Source organism: Ylistrum balloti, unplaced genomic scaffold (assembly GCF_031769215.1).
Source record: "Ylistrum balloti isolate Yb309-2 unplaced genomic scaffold, AGI_CSIRO_Ybal_v1 Utg369612, whole genome shotgun sequence".
In the NCBI taxonomy this organism is placed as follows: domain Eukaryota; kingdom Metazoa; phylum Mollusca; class Bivalvia; order Pectinida; family Pectinidae; genus Ylistrum; species Ylistrum balloti.
In genome coordinates this window covers 351694-370357 of record NW_026781887.1, presented here as the reverse complement: position 1 = coordinate 370357, position 18664 = coordinate 351694, and the positions used below count along the sequence as shown (strand labels likewise).

General features: G+C 35.5%; 1 protein-coding gene across 1 annotated transcript; it reads right to left on the bottom strand.

Annotated features, from left to right (window-relative positions):
* Positions 1 to 1001: 1001 nt before the first annotated feature.
* Positions 1002 to 18145, bottom strand: LOC132547006 (ceramide phosphoethanolamine synthase-like). Its single transcript, XM_060210742.1, has 5 exons — positions 18023 to 18145; positions 13442 to 14332; positions 11853 to 11975; positions 11166 to 11246; positions 1002 to 6731 (listed from the first exon to the last, which is right to left on the bottom strand). Exons 2-5 carry the CDS (start codon positions 14252 to 14254, stop codon positions 6690 to 6692), a joined length of 1059 nt encoding a protein of 352 aa, XP_060066725.1. The 5' UTR covers positions 14255 to 14332; positions 18023 to 18145; the 3' UTR covers positions 1002 to 6689.
* Between the last annotated feature and the right edge of the window lie 519 nt (positions 18146 to 18664).

The window sequence follows — 18664 nt, the reverse complement described above, 5'->3', positions numbered from 1 at the left end:
AGTATTACTACCAGTTACCCGCTGTTCAATCACCCGTGACGAGTGTCATGCACTAGAAAAGTGCTTCACAAGACAGTAAAAGAATCACACGAATGGTCAGCTCCTTACAAGTAAACGTCATTACCTATTATTTGTTGTATATTTCCAAGAGAAAAGATGCGATCGAAATTTCAACTATAAAACAAAATTCAAGTCATAAATAGCGAACGTGCATATACAATGATAAACACAATATCTTGTTACCCCAATATCTTCATCAGTAATTTTGATCATACATTACCAGCCCATGAACATATTAAGAAGTGTTCTGACTATTAATCCCCGATTTTATTTTTTGTTTTGATCGCGGTTGATAGTCAGAATTCCTAAATTTATGATAACATTTAGCAAGAGGTGGCATACAAGCTATATTTCATAAAATTTACAACAATGCGATGTCTCTTTGAACCATATTGATTGAAAGGTAAAACAACTCTCTACAAACGTAATTGTCAAAACCATTGACAATCGTTAACCAATTCCAACTTATTTATTTTCCTGACAACCAGAGCACATTTTAGAAATGGCCGACAATCGCGTGAACATTTACTTTCTCGTGGATATATAACAACAAATCCCGAAAGATTTAGTCATTGCGATAATTACCAAGAGGTGTTCGAGGCTAGGATTGTATCTATTTAACGGCTTTGACACTTACGTAGTTTTACGCTGTCATATCCACAAATGGACACCTTATACCTTATTTTCAGGATACAATACAAAAAATTGGATGCTCTGAGGAATAAAAACGACATCTGTTAAGTTGAGAAAAGGAAAGACTCGATAACCGAATGAGGTTTATTTGAGGAAAGTGTAACACATCATAAACAGAATATTTAGCATATAACACAAACAATGACAGGAGACGGTGATCATTTAAAAAGTTACATTTTGAGGATATGGTTGTATTTTTTAAGTCTCATATCTAAAATGTATTTTGTATAATACAACGATGAAATATGTTCCATTTCTGCTTTTTATTAATTAATTTAGTGAATCAACCTAACATCATTACAAAGACTATGAAATTACATTTCAGCAACATATCAAAGTGAAGTTTTCCTACAATATTTGATTACACCAAGTTCGAGAAAGGCACACGTGACATCAAGTTGATACAATCAATAAGGCCCCGTGAGTAATAATGCAGATCCACTATAAACACTGGATCTAAACACAATTCGGATAAAAAAAGTGTCGAATAATCATGACAAGCTCCTTGTCTTTTTAAGGAGACAAAAATACGAAACAAACCGAACGTTAAACAAAAATTAAGCCAATATCAAGTTAACAATAGAGCAACATTCATCTCAAAAGTTCGCTCAAGTTAAACCTTATTCCTTCACTGGCAGGCTATCAACTGTTAATTGCATTTTGGGAGTTGGGTCTTGTCTGTTCAGGATTAGGTTATTGTCTGTTTAGGTTATTTTTTTTAGGATTATATTAATGTCTGTTTAGAATTAAGGTCTTGTATGTTAAGAATTTACATCATGAATATTTAGAATTAATGTATCTTCTGCTTAGATTAAAAGTCAGGTGTGCTTAGAATTAAGGTCTTGTATGTTTAGAATAAAGGTCAGGTGTGCTTAGAATTAAGGTCTTGTATGTTTAGAATAAACGTCAGGTGTGCTTAGAATAAAGGTCAGGTGTGCTTAGAATTAAGGTCTTGTATGTTTAGAATAAACGTCAGGTGTGCTTAGAATAAAGGTCAGGTGTGCTTAGAATTAAGGTCTTGTATGTTTAGAACAATGGTCCTGTATGTTTAGAATAAAAGTCAGGTGTGCTTAGAATAAAGGTCTTGTATGTTTAGAATTAAGGTATTGTTTGTTTGTGACAGTTTGCACAAATGATGTTTTACTGGCATACATATTTAATGTTAAAAGCTACAGAGATGCTAAAATGGAAATAACATCATGGAAAAATTCAAACTAACATATAATGTAAACAGTCCTGATTTGTTTCCCAAGTGTCCATCAACAATAATCAACAATATCAGAAAACATGCTTAAACCTAGGTATCAACAGCTAGGATTATAATTATTCCTGAAAGCTGTTTCAGTCAGAGATAATTTTTCAATAATTCTTATCAATTTTGAGAATATATAGATAGATGCGATGTAATGTTTCCCTCTGCTATGAAGTCATTGTGACAGATGATGAAGATGGTTGGCCATGTTAATAAAAACATTATCAAGAAGATATACAAGCACACCCTTAATCAACCAAACTTTTTGTCTTTGACAAGTCCTACACATATCTGTTATGTCTTGCATGATCTATGTGTATGTTTATATAATTTAAAAGCTTTTTAGCAATAAAAAAATATTTGCATCATTCTAATGAAAGCATGAAAGTAAGAATAAATATTCCAAATAGAAAATAATTTTTTTAGATTAATTCATGTGTACAATGGTAGTAATCCACTATTGAATATGGAAACCCATTATATGTATACATCATTTATACTGCACTTAGCAAAAACATATAAATATGATTTGTTTTATTCTTTATCTAAAAGTTGCATTCAGTGATGGAAATGTGTGAGAAGCTCCTAAGACAATTGTTGTGAGAACTTCCTGGGATACTTTCGTGAGAACTTCCTAAGACAATTGCAGTGAGAAGTTCCTGGGACACTTGTCGAGAGAAGTTCCTAGGATACTTGTGAGAAGTTTCCAGGATACTTGTCATCATGAATAACTATAACAAGCATTATAAACACAACACATGAGTTATCTGTGAAATGAAGTCACAGAGACAATGTACATCTAAGTACCAGAAAGTTGCATAGGTAAGATAGTAATACAGTCATTCACAAACCATTCCATGTTACATACATTTCCAACAAACTATGAAATAGCTGAAATACCTACAGATGAAATTAACACAAAAATAACACAAAACATTTTCATTTTTCTATTAAGAAATTTTTAAATGATAGGGTGATATAGAAACTTTTATCTTTTGAATGAAATCCAAACCGTTACAAAATTTCTAATTGATGATAATATGCTCATTACTGTGTAAACAACATAATGTAATAATTTCTAAAAATAAACATTGAAATATCGCATTAACATAAAATGAGTTCTCACCTAAATTGTTAACATGATAATTCAAAATATCTTCATACAAGTAATATCTATAGAGGAAATGTTTGTTGTTTACTGGGAAACATATGATGCTTGCTGCAGCTAGTTCTCAACACTGTAAAATTTTGTGTTTATTGAGCAGCGTACTCTACTCGTCAAAAAATCTTACTTTATGACAATTAAACTATTGAGCAACACAGTGATGTACAGTTAAAGGTAATATTGGTATGTTATCAAAAACCACTTCAATCTGTACATTAGAATACGCTGTAAACATTAACGTAACACAGACTAATGTACACATTACTGGAATGTATATTTGCCAAATGATCTTTTCCTGTATTTTTGTCATATACTGCAGTAAAAATATCAGTACAAATTTCTACATTATGCTAAAGTAGTAAACGGATTCCATGTTACATGTAATATTCAATGTTAAGTAAAGGATATGTGTGAAGAGGTAGGATCAGGGCATTTACAACAGTACATGTACATCTAATCATGATCAATTCATAAATACTGGGTTAGAGCCTACATCGTTATTTTAAGGAGAGTTTAGTTCCTTATATCTGTTGCTTGGATACATATCGGTATGCATGGCAACTGGAGTAAAGTGGCAAACTACAAATTCGGAAGCAACAACAACAAGCCAGGGACACATATAAATAAATAAACAGAAAACATATATTACTGGCTTGTTGTGATTGCTTCCTAATTATAATCAGTTCAGCTTAATTAACTATGTAGAAGAATCAAAGTGAACAGGTGTTGTTATGTTATATAATTACTTGGAACAAATAATAATAATGTTCACAAATTCTTAAGTCTATTAAGAATTACATGTATCACCAGATTCTCGTTTGATTTATTTTATCATTAAGTGACAGTGTGATTTAATTAATCACTGGGTTACCATGCAATTTAATACATCACTGGATTACTGTGTGATTTATTTCATCACCAGTTAACTATGTCATTTCATTTTTCACCAGATTTCCTTTTGGTTCAATCTATCATTGAATTATCATGTGATTAAGTGTATCACCAGATTATTGTGCATTCAATTTAATGCTTGATTACTGTTTAATTCAAATTTGCAGCGAATCACCTTGTGTATGATATAGTCTTTTGATTGAAGGATATTGTGAGACAGTGGAAATGCAGTGTTTGAAAATGATCATTAGGTGGCAAGAACTGGAAAATGTACTTGACATTTGTGAGAGTTATCTCCCTTCAATCAAACCATAACTTCTCTTGTCCTGGCTGACAATCTTGAGTTTTATGAAAATATGAGAATTAATAACGAAAACTGATTTAAAATTCTCTCTTTAGTGACAAGCAAGTGAATCTAGTTCCAGCTTTGATAAATCTTAAGTTAAAACGGCAAAAGGCACAATTTAAAGGATGCTCGCTAACCTGTCAGCTTTGATGAGTACCTTGGCTTCTTCATAATTATATAAAAACCTCAGCACAAAAAAAACATAGTAATAACGATTGCATACTTTACATAAAGGGCAGGTAGACATGGTTTCTACATAATACTCAACATTCATATTTATTACAAAACAAAATAACCAAAAATGGCAAGAACTGACATTATTAAAGCTTCAATAGAAATATATTACTAATGTCATATTTGATTTACAAGTTTCCATACAAAAAATACAAAGATAATAAAAATTGGTGGAGCATTATCATACCATCACTGAACGAATTAACATCACAGAAATAAAACCATGCAAATTTATCATGTACCCTGTCAGTATACTGGATATAAGAATACTTGCGGTAAGATAAAAAGTTTTCCTAGTTTACAGAACAGATAAATAAACGCAGTCAATGCTATTACACACTTAGGCTTCTCAATAATATCCCATGCTTGTTTGTCACTCCTTGAAATTAATGATACATTACCGACTTACGTTTCTCAAAAAAGTTTGTAAGCAATATAAAGACCTACATTTTGTCAGTAATGTTACAGACACCCAATAACATTATACTATGAAGTAATTGATACACAATAAACATAGATAATTTAAGTTGAAAGCTTTGCCCACTTGAGGTCTGATTCCACAGACAAAACTGTCTTTTACACAGTTGATAAATAATCCTAATACCTAAAGTCATTACTGTGATACACTATATACAGTCTTGGATAATACAGTGTCATGAATGACACCGGCTTCTTCTGTAATCCACTGTACACAGTTTTGGATATTACAGTGTCATGAATGACACCAGCTTCTTCTGTAATCCACTGTACACAGTTTTGGATAATACAGTGTCATGAATGACACCGGCTTCTTCTGTAATCCACTGTACACAGTTTTGGATATTACAGTGTCATGAATGACATGAACGACACTGACTATCATAATCCATAATACACAGTCTCGGATACCAGTATCTAGTCTAATATAATACATTATCCTAGATCATAACATGACATTTACATGTCAAATTCATATGTCACATCTATATATAGGCTTGTGTTCATCAGTTTGTGAGGTCAGTAATTCTACATATGATACAAAATATATCAAAAAGATAAATAATTCATATTAACAAAAAAAACGAAGAAAAAAAATAACACATTACATACAGCTGTAACTTTTCCACGTGCATGCTTATGTAACGAACTAAATACTGAAGTTAAAAATATCACAATCACAATACAAATTTGTACTTTTACTAACATTAAGTGTGGTAACTAGGTGTAAATTCCCCATTTACTACCAAATTATACAGTTACAAACATCAGCTACATAATTACACTATATATAAACACCAATATTTACTTAATTAAATCATGTTGTGAAATAAATGACATAAAACATTCCATGCATTGGTATTTCCTGCTTTAATACCCTGTATTTACCGTGTACCATGTGGTGTCTATACAATATCTGACAACCAATTGTATACTTCTGTATCACAGATAAATCTACAGTAGCTATGCAGAACCTCAGTAAGTACTGCTATACCAAACAGGAGTAGTTAACTAGCTTCTTATTCTGGCAGCAACTCATGTCTAATTAAAAAAATAAATAAATAACAATGAAATTAATGTGATAAGCAAACAAATATATTGTGATATTATTAGTTTGTGTTGTGTTGATTTAAATAAATCATATTTTGATTATACTGTTGACCTTGTTGTAATTTTATACCTTAATGAAGTATTTTTAATATTTGTCTAGGCAACAACATAATTGAATATTAGGACTTTACTAACTTTCAGTTCTACAAATCCAGTGATCTAGCACAAAAATATATCTCTTTCATTACTAACCTTTACACTGTTACTGAAAGTTTAAATATAACTATGGAATAACTTCAGTAATGGACAGGAAAGTAACCTTCTGATGAGACTTCTCATGAAAACATGACAATGTCATAATCACCACCCTATGTCATGACTATCGACCCCAATGTACACAGTGAAAAAAATAGACAATGGCAGAACTTCATATATACACGTATGTACATGTTATGATCTATAGGGCTGCTCATCACCTGTTTACAGCCTGTGTGTCATAAAAGAAGTTGTAGAAATCACAGCTATACATAATCAGTGCTTGCCATCCTGAGTAAATGTCGAACCTGCAATCAAAATAAGAAAACACTTAACACCAACAGTAAGTCATTGTAAGACTATGATATTGGTAACCTTCTAGAAAACTAACAGATAATACGTTGAAGATGTATTACAGAAATAGAAAATGGGTAAGATTACATTGCTTTTAAAACATATAATAGCCACACAAGGGAAAACACCAGAGTGTAGAGTCTCAAGTCTTCAAATCCTAGATTGTAGGCAATCTGCCAGACTAGAATTTTAAATCTCCTACAATCTGGCAGTGAGAGTCTTAAAATCTACAATCTGGCAGTGTACAGTCTCAAATCCCCTACAATCTGGCAGTGTACAGTCTCAAATCTCCTACAATCTGGCATTGTACAGTCTCAAATCTCCTACAATCTGGCAGTGTAGTCTCAAATCGCCTACAATCTGGCAGTATAGAGTCTCAAATCTCCTACAATCTGGCAGTGTACAGTCTCAAATCTCCTACAATCTGGCAGTGTACAGTCTCAAATCTCCTACAATCTGGCAGTGTACAGTCTCAAATCTCCTACAATCTGGCAGTGTACAGTCTCAAATCGCCTACAATCTGGCAGTGTACAGTCTCAAATCTCCTACAATCTGGCATTGTACAGTCTCAAATCCCCTACAATCTAGCAGTGTACAGTCTCAAATCCCCTACAATCTGGCAGTGTACAGTCTCAATTCCCTACAATCTGGCAGTGTACAGTCTCAAATCTCCTACAATCTGGCATTGTACAGTCTCAAATCTCCTACAATCTGGCACTGTACAGTCTCAAATCCCCTACAATCTAGCAGTGTACAGTCTCAAATCTCCTACAATCTGGCAGTGTACAGTCTCAAATCTCCTACAATCTGGCATTGTACAGTCTCAAATCCCCTACAATCTAGCAGTGTACAGTCTCAAATCCCCTACAATCTGGCAGTGTACAGTCTCAATTCCCTACAATCTGGCAGTGTACAGTCTCAAATCTCCTACAATCTGGCAGTGTACAGTCTCAAATCGCCTACAATCTGGCAGTGTACAGTCTCAAATCTCCTACAATCTGGCATTGTACAGTCTCAAATCCCCTACAATCTAGCAGTGTACAGTCTCAAATCCCCTACAATCTGGCAGTGTACAGTCTCAATTCCCTACAATCTGGCAGTGTACAGTCTCAAATCTCCTACAATCTGGCATTGTACAGTCTCAAATCTCCTACAATCTGGCATTGTACAGTCTCAAATCCCCTACAATCTAGCAGTGTACAGTCTCAAATCTCCTACAATCTGGCAGTGTACAGTCTCAAATCTCCTACAATCTGGCATTGTACAGTCTCAAATCCCCTACAATCTAGCAGTGTACAGTCTCAAATCCCCTACAATCTGGCAGTGTACAGTCTCAATTCCCTACAATCTGGCAGTGTACAGTCTCAAATCTCCTACAATCTGGCAGTGTACAGTCTCAAATCTCCTACAATCTGGCAGTGTACAGTCTCAAATCTCCTACAATCTGGCAGTATAGAGTCTCAAATACCCTACAATCTGGCATTGTACAGTCTCAAATCCCCAACAATCTGGCAGTGTACAGTCTCAAATCTCCTACAATCTGGCAGTGTACAGTCTCAAATCTCCTACAATCTGGCAGTGTACAGTCTCAAATTCCCTACAATCTGGCAGTGTAGAGTCTCAAATCTCCTACAATCTGGCAGTGTACAGTCTCAAATTCCCTACAATCTGGCAGTGTAGAGTCTCAAATCTCCTACAATCTGGCAGTGTACAGTCTCAAATCTCCTACAATCTGGCAGTGTACAGTCTCAAATCTCCTACAATCTGGCAGTGTAGAGTCTCAAATCCCCAACAATCTGGCAGTGTACAGTCTCAAATCTCCTACAATCTGGCAGTATAGAGTCTCAAATACCCTACAATCTAGCAGTGTAGAGTCTCAAATCCCCTACAATCTGGCAGTGTACAGTCTCAAATCTCCTACAATCTGGCAGTATAGAGTCTCAAATACCCTACAATCTAGCAGTGTAGAGTCTCAAATCTCCTACAATCTGGCAGTGTAGAGTCTCAAATCCCCAACAATCTGGCAGTGTACAGTCTCAAATCTCCTACAATCTGGCATTGTACAGTCTCAAATCTCCTACAATCTGGCAGTGTACAGTCTCAAATCTCCTACAATCTGGCATTGTACAGTCTCAAATCTCCTACAATCTGGCAGTATAGAGTCTCAAATCCCCTACAATCTGGCAGTATAGAGTCTCAAATACCCTACAATCTAGCAGTGTAGAGTCTCAAATCTCCTACAATCTGGCAGTGTAGAGTTTCAAATCTCCTACAATCTGGCAGTATAGAGTCTCAAATCTCCTACAATCTGGCAGTATAGAGTCTCAAATACCCTACAATCTAGCAGTGTAGAGTCTCAAATCTCCTACAATCTGGCAGTGTAGAGTCTCAAATCCCCAACAATCTGGCAGTGTACAGTCTCAAATCTCCTACAATCTGGCATTGTACAGTCTCAAATCTCCTACAATCTGGCAGTGTACAGTCTCAAATCTCCTACAATCTGGCATTGTACAGTCTCAAATCTCCTACAATCTGGCAGTAAAGAGTCTCAAATCCCCTACAATCTAGCAGTGTAGAGTCTCAAATCTCCTGAAAGTGGCAAGTGTTAAGTGTGGAGCCCCATGAAACCTGGGAGTGTAGAGCCCTGAATCCTCTATTCTACACTAAGTCTAACAGGATTGTCATCAATTCAGATTACTCATCTAGTCTTAAGTGAACTGTGGTTTTACATACTTGATCTTAAATATGTGGGTCTAAATGATTCAAGTGTCAGGGAAGTTGAAACCGGAAATTGATGACAAAAGATGCTAAGCACGTCCTACAGTCTTTGACTCATAGGAGGTTTTTTCCTTGTTTTAAATATTCGCTGACAAAAAGGTAATGCTTAGTTATTATTTATACAGCCCAATTAGTATATATATCTAACAGGATACAGACCTTCATGTGAGACTCCATCAAAATTTAAGCTATGCTATCAATAAACAAGACAACTATCACTAGCATATGTTTTTTGTGTTATTACTCTTAATATAATGACCAGAAAGAAACACATTAGTGTTGAAGTCACAGTTCAGATAATTATTCTCATCTCATAATATTGTTCCTGTAAAATCATCTTCATATTAGCATTTTGAAAAGCAGACCTGTAGAACACTGCCAAGATGAAGATTTTCCTGACAATGTTTTTATCTTTATAGTAATGGAACCAACAGCCCAACAACTGACAAATGAATAATCTTTTCAAGTAGTACAGATGATGTAGATAGTGTGCACTTGATACTGAACAATATATGTTGTTTTGAAATATGATCCAGTGATGACCTATGATACCAGAGTAATTTTAAAAAGTTACTTTAAAGAAAGACATCATTTGTAAGGACACTGAGACCAAACAATATGGTCTTACATATTGCAGTACATTATCTGACAAAAACAGATGACATTCTTTCACAATCATTTTCATTTTTAGAAAGAAACATAAAAACAATTTTGTTGAAATAACCATGGGTTCCTCAAACATGTGAAGAGTTGATTTATTATTTATAATAATTTCTGTAAATCTAATCACTATTTCTCAAAAACCAAGCATTTTTGCAAATGTCTTCTGCATTCACAATTGTTACTAGGGAGAAAACATAAACTATGAAGTGTTGACTTATCTAGGAGGTTGAAATATGAACTATGAAGTGTTGACTTATCTAGGGGGTTGAAACATGAACTTTGAAGTCTTGATTTATCTAGGAGGTTGAAATATCAACTATGAAGTGTAGACTTAACTAGGGGGTTGAAACATGAACTTTGAAGTATTTATTTAACTTGGGGGTTGAAACATGAACTTTGAAGTATTGACCTATCTAGGACATTGAAACATGAAGTGTTGACTTAACTAGGAGGTTTAAACATAAATTATGAAGTATTGACTCAACCAGGAGGTTGAAACATTAACTATGAAGTGTTGACTTAACTTGGGGGTGTGGTCATGACAGATTGTTTATATCATAACCAATTGAATCCTGTGTTACTGCTCTCTTGTACCAGCTTCATTAGGTATTGTCTCTAACAGTACTGTGTGAGGTTTATAAGTAATATAGATTTTGCATATTGTCCTCTTCATAAAGACCATCTGATTCAAATGATCTGCAGCTTTGAACTAGTTGATAAGTTACTTTTTGTATACTGTACAAGGACATCTAGAATTATTCCAGATCAAAGCATTTTTGTTGTATTGTTAATTTCCACTTGGGTGTGTCGGCCAGTTTCTATCTGGGATATGCATCAGGTTCAGATTCCTGACCGTCATTTTTACATAATGTATCGGTAATGGTGTTTCTAGTCTTACAGACAACCATAAATCAACTTACAATGATTAATATCTTAACAGTACTTACGTTTCGAATTTGTAGTTGACTCATGACATTGACTAGAAACAACATCCCATATCCCGAGTACTGGATGAAACAAATAAACTCCTGGAAATAGAATATTACATTAGTTTTTCATGGCATGGAAACAACAGCGTTTCTCATTTCTCACTACCATCAAGTTCAAAGAAAATACCTTCATAAGGTTGATATACATTACACCAGCAAACATCCTTCTGACTTGAAAAATACATATAAAGCAATAATGTCCCTTCTAAGAAATTCCTTAAATACATTCAATCAGTCTCAATTTTTTCAGTAAAACAAAAAAATATAATTTAGTTGCTTAGCCAAGTTGATGCACACAATAATATGGGTGACAGGATGACAGGTATTTCAGCTGATAAAACATGCATGCTAGAAAGATTTAATAAAATCAGTTTTTGCTTTTGTAATGACAGTGTGATGTTTCACCTTTCATAATTTTTATTTTAATGAGATAATTACACTTCTATGCTTCAGCTGCAGATCTTTCCAAACACAATGATATGATAGGACACTTGTGTCATAAATTATCTTTGGTGATACACACTCGCCCTGTCATGTTCAGAACAATTGGGTATATCCGACACTTACCCAATTCTAGAAAGGTTTTGCTTTGGTTTGTCCTTTCCACTCTAAAAGTCATACATAGATGTGTTATTGAACCCTTACCCATGTCTTGTCCAGAAATATGGCCAGGAGGAGATACTGCAGCATGGCTTGAGCTTCTATCAATCTCCAACAGTAAAACACTACCCATGTGGTTAATGTGTGGAGAGCTTCAGTCTGTTGATCCTGAAACATACAGACATGGGTATTAAACCTGATCATTTTTGAGTAGATAGGTAGGTAGGTAGGTAGGTAGGTAGTGAATACTGACTATCATTTTTAATATCATCACTCTGAAAATAGTCAGATAAGTCACCAATAACTGCTAGGTACACATTTTAGCATATAGAAATTTGTGCATTGTCAATATAATGTAAACAAAATATTAAAAACAATAGTAGCAGTAACAGGTAGATCTCTGAAACTACATATTCTCAGCTGTCAAGCTTAGCGATATACCATTTTACTGATAGAGTGAAAGGAAGGGAGGTAACTCTACAGATAAAACTGTTTATTTGTTATATAAATTCTTAAAACATATACAGATGTAAGAACTATACATTATAAACCAAATCCCAATACAGTGGGACATCTTTGTATGCTCAACATGACAAAGGACAATCTTGGTTAATTTCACACAACTTGACTAAGAAGGAGAGCCTGGTAACATTATATTGTCATTAATGTAGGGTATAAGATCATCTCTTGCTTTAAAAGTTCTCTGTAGACCCAACTACCAACTTTATTCATTTCCATTAAAATATCTACATCATTTTGGGTAGATGGACATCATCACCAGCATCCCTGGTTATACAGACAACAACATCATCACTCAGATTAAACAGACAACATTATCACCAGTCATGTTAAACTGACAACATTATCACCAGTCAGATTAAACAGACAACATTAATACCAGTCAGGTTAAACAGACAACATTATCACCACTCAGGTTAAACAGACAATATTATTATCACTCAGATTAAACAGACAACATTATCACCACTCAGGTTAAACAGACAACATTATCACCACTCAGATAAAACAGACAACAATATCACCACTCAGGTTAAACAGACAACATTATCACCACTCAGGTTAAACAGACAACAATATCACCACTCAGGTTAAACAGACAACATTATCACCACTCAGGTTAAACAGACAACATTATCACCACTCAGGTTAAACAGACAATATTATTATCACTCAGATTAAACAGACAACATTATCACCACTCAGATAAAACAGACAACAATATCACCACTCAGGTTAAACAGACAACATTATCACCACTCAGGTTAAACAAACAGCATTATCACATCTAGGTTGGGGTTAGACAAACAACATCATTACAAGGGTTGGACTGACAACATCATCAATACTCAGATCAGACAGACAATATCATCACTCAGATTTGATAGATGCCACCATTTAAGTAAAATAGAACACATCATCACTAGGGTTAGACAGACAAAATCATCATTATTTGGGTAACAAAAAACATTTAATCACCACAAAAAACATTTAATCACCACAAAAAACATTTAATCACCACAAAAAACATTTAATCACCACTGAGTTGATCTTTCTCCTTTGGATGATGATAATAGTTTACCTGTAACTTCTGTCAACACCTTTGGTCCACTTACCTCTTCTAGTGATGTCTCCATTTTAGTATTAAACAATCTACCAAAAGCCTCTGTAGTTTTATCAAAAGTCATCCCTGTTAATGCTAACATCAGACCAAAACACAACACTTTATAAAATATATGGTTCCTTGGATATTTTTGTTGGTATGGCTTCTCGACGTCTGTTGACAGTGCTGTGCCATTCTCCGAGGACTTTGTAAAAGGCAGGGAGGTGGTCTGATTCTTTTGCACTTGGAATTTCCATAAAAAGAACAGAACACCAAAACAAAGTGCTATACCACTTGTTGTGTCACACACTGTGTCCACTACGAATCCTAGATTCCTCCTGTTGCTACGGTAACCATGGAATCCTTTATGGCTCCTATAAACCACACCGTCATAAACATCCAACCAAAGGCGAAGTTCAAAAATCAAAACCCCGATACGACGCCGACGTAATGACTCCGACGCCACAAACTTGCCCGACAGAAACCCGAGGGCAAGATGTGTAGCACTGATCATGTTAGGTGTGATGAAGTAAAAGATTTTACTTAACTGAGTGTACTCGTCAAAGTACTCAGTTGTCAAGCTGATGACGTAGTGATTAGTGGGTGCTGTCATCAGAAGTTTCACGGACAGTGGGTGAAAAGGCGAGTATGTGCTAGTCTTCTCCTGATCTACCAACTTTGTACTCTGCAGGGTCATGTACAGAACTATGTCCATGATGAAAAAATACATAAGAAGGAGAAGTGATGTCATCAGGAGCAAACTCCGCTCCGTCCGACAAGTCTGCAACAGGTGGCTCAGCATTCTCAACGATGAATCTGACGTCATGGAAACCAACCAGAAGGAGATAGCTCCCAAACGGTCTTTTGGACAACTAATTCAGGTCATCAAACTGGTGACATCTCCCTGAAACAGAATACAAGCACAAATATCAAAGATTATGTCATATAAGATCAATCAAACAAAATTTACATCAATACTCAATGCATGTCTTATTGAGTATAATAAACCAACATTCCTTCTTCTGGAAATGAACAAGGAAACTTCAGATTTTCCTTTTCTTTTCTTTTTGTTAGTGCGGGGGAGGTGAAGGACGAGGGGAGGGGTTTTGTTTTGTTTAACTATCTGGAAAATAGCGAATGCGTAACTCTCAAAAAATTGGATGATCTCCTTTCCATAATTTTTATCCCAGATGCTGAAAGCAATTTCACTTTTGATGTATAGGTGTAAGAATTACTATAGACTTGTTCTGGTAAACAAAAAATGTATATCTGTTGCTTATGTAGAAGGTTGAGTAAGCAAGGAATAAAGAATTACTGATCTTACTCATTAATTTTATTTGACATTGTGTTACTGTTAATAATGCTGGTATGTTTTGGTAAGTATGGTATAGACAAGTATATATACTAACTATAGCAATTAATTGCACCTAAAATTACAGTATGGTTCTTCATCAGAATCAATTACCATAATGATATTAACATGAGATCCCACAGGGATCCTGGCACCCACTATAGTATCATCTTTTCTATTGTCTTCTCTGTCATTGTTCTGAATGATGAGAAATTTGAACATTCCTTTGCAGAGAGAGTGATAACAATATCTAATTGCCAAATCCAAGATGGCAACATATTGGCCTTTTTGTTTTTGTGATCAGTCCAAAAATCAAACCAGCACAACAAGGGACCATGGGGAATCAACATAGGAAATGAGAGAGAGAGCACTTCTCAATACCAAAAGCTGCTTATGGATGGACGGGCGATATGATCAGATGGTGGGCTAATAATACAATAACAAAAAATCAAATCAGAATTATCTATATGTGTAACCCTGGTAAAATACTGGCCGCAATATACCACTCAGCTAGAGAGAACTTTCTCTTTAGCTCGATTGGTTGAGCGTCAGACTAGTACGCCAGGGGTCCCGGGTTCGATTCCTAGCGGAGGCATTGAAATAAATAATGACCTCTGTTACATTGCAATGCTTCCATTACTGGATGACGGCTTTTGAACGGCGCTACACGGATTAACAAGATTTCTGGCACCCCACGTGGACGGGAGCTTATGTCACCGTAAGGATCTGTCGCAACTGTTGGTTGATCCTTTTCAAACTCGCCAGGCTAAAGTGGCGCGTATCATGATGTGACTGGGGTAGTAATCAGTGCACAAATCTGGGATACTAGCCAGGGAATCCCGGGCATGCTCCATGCAATATACCACTCGGCTAGAGAGAACTTCTCTTTAGCTCAATTGGTTGAGCGTCAGACTAGTACGCCAGGAGTTCCGGGTTCAATTTCTAGCGGAGGCATTGAAATAAATAATGACTTCTGTTACATTGGCGCCCATGTAGGAACCCAGGAATAGTACTTAGCCATGCCCCACTGGCGTCACTGTAACCTCTGGAAACTCGAGGATGAGCTATTTCCTGGAGGGGGGAGTATGTAACCCTGGTAAAATACTGGCCGCAATATACCACTCGGCTAGAGAGAACTTCTCTTTAGCTCATTTGGTTGAGCGTCAGACTAGTCCGCCAGGGGTCATGGGTTCGATTCCTAGCGGAGGCATTGAAATAAATAATGACCTCCGTTACATATGATTCAAATAAACGTATATCTACAGAACATTACAACATTACTGAAATCCATATAAAAAGCTATATTAATTCAGCTAGAGTTTGACAGGGTTCAAAGTTGGGTCATGCCTTGAGGTCAAGGTTACAGTGAAATACTTGCAGTGTGCTGCACATTGGCTCCAGCCAATAAAGGTGTAAAGTAACTTTTCATAAACATATCTTCAACAGTTTAAATGTCAATGTGAACCAAGAACCAGAATAAAAACAATATTTCTTCTTCCCTTCCTTCAAATGGTAAACATTATTACTCTGGAATATAGGTGTAGTAGGTGTGAAATTAACTATCAAGGTGTATAGGTGAAGGATTAAATATCATGGTGTATAGGTGTAGGATTAAATATCATGGTGTATAGCTGTAGGATTAAATATCATGGTGTATAGCTGTAGGATTAAATATTATGGTGTATAGGTGTAGGATTAAATATCATGGTGTATAAGTGTAGAATTAAATATCATGGTGTATAGGTGTAGGATTAAATATCATGGTGTATAGGTGTAGGATTAAATATCATGGTGTATAGGTGTAGGATTAGGATTAAATATCATGGTGTATAGGTGTAGGATTAAATATCAAGGTGTATAGGTGTAGGATTAAATATCATGGTGTATAGGTGTAGGATTAAATATTATGGTGTATAGGTGTAGGATTAAATATCATGGTGTATAAGTGTAGAATTAAATATCATGGTGTATAGGTGTAGGATTAAATATCATGGTGTATAGGTGTAGGATTAAATATCATGGTGTATAGGTGTAGGATTAGGATTAAATATCATGGTGTATAGGTGTAGGATTAAATATCAAGGTGTATAGGTGTAGGATTAAATATCATGGTGTATAGGTGTAGGATTAAATATTATGGTGTATAGGTGTAGAATTAAATATAATGGTGTATAGGTGTAGGATTAGGGTTAAATATCATGGTGTATAGGTGTAGGATTACATATTAAGGTGTATAGGTGTAGGATTAAATATCATGGTGTATAGGTGTAGGATTGAATATCATGGTGTATTCATGGTGTATAGGTGTAGGATTAAATATAATGGTGTATAGGTGTAGGATTAAATATCATGGTGTATAGGTGTAGGATTAAATATCAGGGTGTATAGGTGTAGGATTAAATATCATGGTGTATAGGTTAGGATTAACTACCAGGGTTTACAGTGTATAGGTTAGGATTAACTACCAGGGTGTATAGGTAAGGATTAACTACCAGGGTGTACAGTGTATTGGTTAGGATTAACTACCAGTGTGTATAGGTTAGGATTAACTACCAGAGTGCGCTGTGTATAGGGTAGAATTAACTACCAGTGTGTACTGTGTATAGGTTAGGATTAACAACCAGGATGTAGAGTGTATAGGTTAGGATTAACTATCAGGGTGTATAGGTTAGGATTAACTACCAGGGTGTATAGGTTAGGATTATCTACCAGGATATATAGATTAGGATTAACTACCAGGGTGTACAGTGTATGCGTTATGATTAACTACCAGGGTGTATAGGTAAGGATTAACTACCAGGGTGTACAGTGTATACGTTAGGATTAACTACCAGGGTGTATAGGTAAGGATTAACTACCAGGGTGTACAGTGTATAGGTTAGGATTAACTACCAGGATGTAGAGTGTATAGGTTAGGATTAACTACCAGGGTGTATAGGTTAGGATTAACTACCAGGGTGTACAGTGTATACGTTAGGATTAACTAACAGGGTGTACAGTGTATAGTTTAGTGTATAGGATCGCAGTATAGGTGAAGCATTTTCTATCGGGATCTATAAAGTGTATAGGTTTTAATGATAACTTCGAGGCAATAGACAGTCCGCTTTGATTCAGGGCGAATTAGAATGATGTGTGGATATCTTTGAAATGAGAAACACCATCGACAAGCAAAATAACCTCTAGCCGCGAGTTACAAACTGTAGGTACGTACCGCCTGATCTCCTCCACGTTAAATATACTGACCTTTATGGGCATCAGTTGATCCAGACATGGACCCTCAGAGTATAAAGTACATGGCTAAAACATGCGTGTGTTCGCGTCGATTTGTATTCTCCTTCCAACTATATGGTATCCCTCGCACACACGTGACCGCGCCCGCTACGCGTGTGTGCCTGTTTGTTGATAAGCATGTGTACAAGTGACGTATGTGTATATAACATTCCACGACAGGATGGGTGTTTTCTGCTACTGTACGCTAGCTAGACAACCATGGCACGAACACTTTTATTATAATATATACTGTATAGATAAGAAGTTACAATAACGTACATTACACTAGTACGACACGGAAGGCAATGAAATAATAGTATTAAGTTTATCTATATGAATGGTCCCTATTTTGTAAAAATATAAACACTAACATGTTTTAAGTCTATCTAAGAAGGATCATTGTAACACAAATAGCATATTGTCACACGTACAATGTATATAACAGGCTATGTGTTAACCGGTTAATCTCTTTCTTAAAGTACAAGAGCTTTGTAGACCATGCTATGTGATATTTACTAAATTATTTAAGAATCCGGTCAGTCTTCTGTTTGGTTCTGACGTCATTGCGGCACATGATACATATGTTATATGTAAGGTGGACGCAGAACCTACATG

Coding starts and splice junctions, on each gene's coding strand:
- LOC132547006 (XM_060210742.1), bottom strand. CDS start 14,254: ATGACGTCAGATTCATCGTTGAGAATGCTGAGCCACCTGTTGCAGACT. Junction 11,247..11,852: donor TATTTCTGGACAAGACATGG/GTAAGGGTTCAA, acceptor TTCTATTTCCAG/GAGTTTATTTGTTTCATCCA. Junction 6,732..11,165: donor GTCAACTACAAATTCGAAAC/GTAAGTACTGTT, acceptor TTTTGATTGCAG/GTTCGACATTTACTCAGGAT.